General features: G+C 39.9%; 1 protein-coding gene across 1 annotated transcript; it reads left to right on the top strand.

Moving 5' to 3' along the window:
• The first annotated feature begins 412 nt into the window (after positions 1–412).
• Positions 413–3,681, top strand: LOC110020726 (E3 ubiquitin-protein ligase ATL4-like). The gene is made up of 3 exons (XM_020718919.1): positions 413–631; positions 2,236–2,878; positions 2,914–3,681. Exons 1-3 carry the CDS (start codon positions 413–415, stop codon positions 3,408–3,410), a joined length of 1,359 nt encoding a protein of 452 aa, XP_020574578.1. The 3' UTR covers positions 3,411–3,681.
• The last annotated feature ends 790 nt before the right edge of the window (positions 3,682–4,471 follow it).

Here is a 4,471-nt window from a genome sequence, read left to right as displayed (position 1 = left end):
AAATGAAAGATATGTCATCCGTTCCTTATGTTATTGCAGTGGACAGTCTGATATATGTCATGGTTTGTACTAGACTAGACATTGTACAAACAGTTGGTGTTATGAACAGATTAATGCATGATCCAAGAACACAACAATGATAGGATGTGAAGAGTATTCTGTGGTATATGAAAGGTATAATTAAAGTTGGTTTGCTTTTAAGAGACAGACATATATTGCAAATTTTTTTGTAAGCTACATTGACTCAGACTGTGCATGTGCTATGGATAGAAGAAGATCTATAGATAACTATTTATGCACATTGGTAGGACTTTCAGATAGTTGGAGATCAGTTCTTCAGTCAATTGTTGCTTTGTGTATTGTGGAGGCTAAGTATATGACAATGACAAAGGCAATGAAGAAAGCGATATGAATGCAGGGTCTATTGGACGATTTGAAAGTTGATCAGCAGTCTCTGATGGCGTTATGTGACAATCAGAGTGCAATATTCTTGAACACAAATCCAGTTCATCATACTTATACCAAGCACCTTGATGTGAGGTACCGTTTTGTTCAGGACTTGATTGATGATAACAAGGTTCTGTTGAAGAAGATAGAAATAAACAATAATCCAGTGGTGATGCTCATTAAGGTACTATAAGTTCAGAAGTTCACATACTGCAGGAATTTGGTGAACATCCTAGCTCAGGGCTAATTGCGTAGTCGAGCATTTCGAAGAATTAGAGTGACTGAATTAGAGTTTGAAGCTTATTTGGTCATCTCTCACTTATCTGGAAGTAAGAAATGATGTGAAGGTTTTTGTATTTATGATTTTTATTGTAATTACGGTTAGTTTAGACTTATGACTTTATTTACTTGTATATCCTAATCATCATCTATCAAAATGACTTATGTTTGTGAGAGAGTGAGAAGGTAACAATTGTCACTTTAAGATGTTTTTCTTTCTCCCCATCCGTTGCTAGTGAAATTTGCCTCCCTATGAATGTAAAAAACCAACTTAACACCAAACCACGTAAATCTTTTTTGTTTGATTGTTGTTGTGTGAAATTTCTTTATTTCCGCATTATTTTTGCATAGTGGATCTAACTGATAGAAACTAAAATTCAATTCTAAGAAAATATCTCAAATTTAGAATCCTTAATCAAACAACAAAATGAATAAATTTGTAAATACAAATACATACCTCCAAACATTGATATTCTATCATTATTCACCAATTTATAGTACTTCTAAATCTTTTTTCGCTCCCAATCGATGATGTATGCATTGCTTGACAGAAAGAATAGGCTTAGGGACGTCAGAGAAATATTAGGTGTTTTGCATGCACCTACGACCACCCATGAGAGGAGAGAGAGTGGGTCCCTTCTCTCTCTCTCCTCTCATTGGGTGGTTGTAGGTGTATGAAACATATCTAATATTTGCCCTAAGGGCCTCAAAAGAGAGTGGGATACAATCATAACCTAAGCAAAAGAGAAGATTTTAGTATTATTTAATTTACGAGGATTGTTAAATGAATGATATGTAGGCATTGTGGTTTATCCAAGAGAAATGGAGAATGAAGCATTACATGCCCATCGGCAAAATGTTCCAAATTTATAAAATTATGATTCAATGAACGGATTAAATCATATATTTTAAATTCATATAAAATTATGATTATACCAAATAAATAAGATTTTATAAATCCATTGAAAGTAAAATAAATATGATAGTAATTTTACATGTTCCTCAAGGCTTGAATGACATTTTATATAAATGTCGACTGGGTGCTATATATAAAATTGCCTTGCTCAATTTATATTTTAATTTATTTTATTGTTATTTATATAAACCCCAATGTATGTGGGTAGCACTCTTTTGATGAATTAGTATCCCAAATTATAACCACAGATATTAAATCATATAAAAGGGGGTTATAATCTTATAACCAAATCAATGTTAGTGTTTCAAATGCTAGGTTACTATCTCCTTTCATAAAAGGGGGGTCTAATGACCACATCCGTATGATCATATGCATTAAAATTCACATAATAAAAGTCTTTTTTATTCAATATCATGATAGTATTATCTTATTATATATATATTATAATACATAATTTTAGACGTTTTATCTCCCACAAAAAGATGAATCTACAATCAAGACTATAAAAATCATAAAAGAATGTTAGGCTTGACTTCAATGCTCTTTAATTAGTCATATTTTTCTCCCATATATATAAATGCTCCTTCTTCAAGGTTCTTGAAGAAGAGGAAGAGAAAGAAAAGGAGGTGAAATTGAAACCCAAGACCGGAATCAACGCCATGCTCGCATTCCCCTCTCCTCCCTTTCCTTCTCCTCCGACGCCACCACAGCCACCTCCCTCGCCTCCATCGCCACCATCGCCGGCGAGCTCTGTCTCTGGCGATGGGCATTCCAGTGCTCCGAGCCTAATCATCATCGTCGGCATTATAGCCATCGTCATCACCGCCTCCGCTTCCATCCATCTCTTCCTCCGTCTGATCTCCCGTTCCAGATCGTCTTCCTCCGCTTCGTCTTCCTCATCTTCCTCCCCTCCATCTCCCATCCCTCTTCTCCTTTCCGTCGCAGGTAATGATTCCGAACCACCGTTGCCGGCTAACGATCGAGATCAGTTAATCTCATCTCTCCCTATCTTTACTTTCGCATCATCCTTCTCCGCCTACCAGAAACCCCAATCACTGGACTGCGCGGTTTGCCTCTCCAACTTCCGCCCTCACGACGAACTTCGCTTCCTCCCAGCATGCCGCCACGCCTTCCACTCCCAATGCGTCGACACCTGGCTCCGATCCACGCCATCCTGTCCTCTATGCCGCGCGTCCATCCGTCTCCCTCCGGCGGCGGTAGGGGCTGCGCCGCCGGGGGGGGGCCCCGGGAGGGGGGGGCTGGCCCGCCGGCGGCGGCCTCCGATCCTTCCAGATCTGGAAGCTTCCGAGTTGAACTCGGCAGTGTAAGCCGCCGGAGGCCGTCGGCAGATGGGATCCCCAGCGGCCATGGACGATCGTACTCTTTGGGTTCTTCTTTCGACTATTTGGTGGACGAGGAGGTGGAAGCGGTTGTGGAGCGCCTGAGGAGGGCACCGGTGGGCAAACCAGAGAACGGCATTGAAGTTATTGGAGCGCCGCCGCCGCCGGGATCCGAGGTCGCTGAGAACGCCGGAAATGGGGGGCGTGGTTGGCTTAGGGATTGCGTCGATCGGCTCACTTCCTCGGCATCTTCTTCCTTCAATTCCTTGAGATTCTCTGGGAGAATCGGCAGCCATCATTTCGATCCATCTCCGGGCATCGTCGCCGGCAATGTCGACCGTAGTTGGGATTTGGAGGCAAGTGGTTTTGTGGAGTGGGAGGAGGAAAGTGGGTTTGGGATGCTCTACAGATGGCTGGTAGGGGTATAATGGTAATTTCGTATACATATTCTCCATAGGACTAACGCTTAAGAAGCTTCTTTGTGGATAAACTGAATAGAGCTTGGCGAGGGGTCCGATTTATTTTTCTTGCTGTTTTTACCGAATTGGTGGGTTATTGATGGTATGACACAGCCAAAACATCAAATGAACTCCAAAACCTGAGTGTATTCGATATCAAGGATATGAATTCTTTCCTTTTATTTGTAGTTGTATAGTATGATATTGGTCATTCATTTTATTTTTAGGTATCTGAACTTAATTTCATTCATTTTGTTTAAATTTATTTTTAGTTTTTATGATTGAGTAAAGTGCCTAAATAGTCCCGACTTAGGGCCCGTTTAAGTAGCTTATAAGTGCGGGGGCGTTTTTGTAAATGCTGCGGTACCGTTTGGTTCGCAGGTTCAGTCCACTTATCTGAAATACGCGGTTGGATTTTTACACTAAACAGGCTGTGGGTCGAACCCCTCGGTCGACCAGCGTACCGCGTTTCAGGATAAACAACTTATCCTGAAATGCACAAACTGGCCTAAATGCACCCTTATTATATGAGATTGTTTTAATTCTAGAGTTTATAGAAGTGTCACAATAGTCTCCAATCTTTTTAAATTAGGGAAAAATTTTACGTCTAGACGTCCGTCCTTCCGGCCAATCACCAACCACCATGTCGTCTGACAATAAGGTGTATGGGGATGTGACAGGTAGTTGGTCATCGGACGTGTGGTGTTCGGACGAAATATAATAGTGGCTCTCATGAAGGAAAAATTATTATATTCAAATGAGTTGCTGTATTGGCTCCCTTTGGAGAATTACTAGAACTCATTCTTAAAATATTTGGGGACTATTTTGGTACTTATATAAATCCTAGGGGTATTATTTCAACAATTTATTCTTTTTTTTTTTAATTTTAATTCTCATTCTTTAATATTAAATGAATAATATGAGTGGAAAAGGCATATGTTGTTGCAAAATTGCTCTTTTTTTAAAAAAAATTAATTTATTTATTTAATATCGCAGTGGGCATTATTTGATGTGGGTGGCATAAGAAGCGG

Source organism: Phalaenopsis equestris, unplaced genomic scaffold (genome assembly GCF_001263595.1).
Source record: "Phalaenopsis equestris unplaced genomic scaffold, ASM126359v1 Scaffold000107, whole genome shotgun sequence".
Lineage (NCBI taxonomy): Eukaryota > Viridiplantae > Streptophyta > Magnoliopsida > Asparagales > Orchidaceae > Phalaenopsis > Phalaenopsis equestris.
Note: the sequence above shows the minus strand (reverse complement) of the source record. Positions and strands in the feature narration are given on the sequence as shown.

What these genes read in the sequence shown, in the direction of transcription:
- LOC110020726 (XM_020718919.1), top strand. Translation starts at nt 413, where the DNA reads ATGCAGGGTCTATTGGACGATTTGAAAGTTGATCAGCAGTCTCTGATG. An exon ending in CAGTGGTGATGCTCATTAAG is followed by an intron (nt 632 to 2,235) that starts GTACTATAAGTT and finishes TCCTTCTTCAAG; the next exon opens with GTTCTTGAAGAAGAGGAAGA. An exon ending in GGTAGGGGCTGCGCCGCCGG is followed by an intron (nt 2,879 to 2,913) that starts GGGGGGGCCCCG and finishes CTGGCCCGCCGG; the next exon opens with CGGCGGCCTCCGATCCTTCC.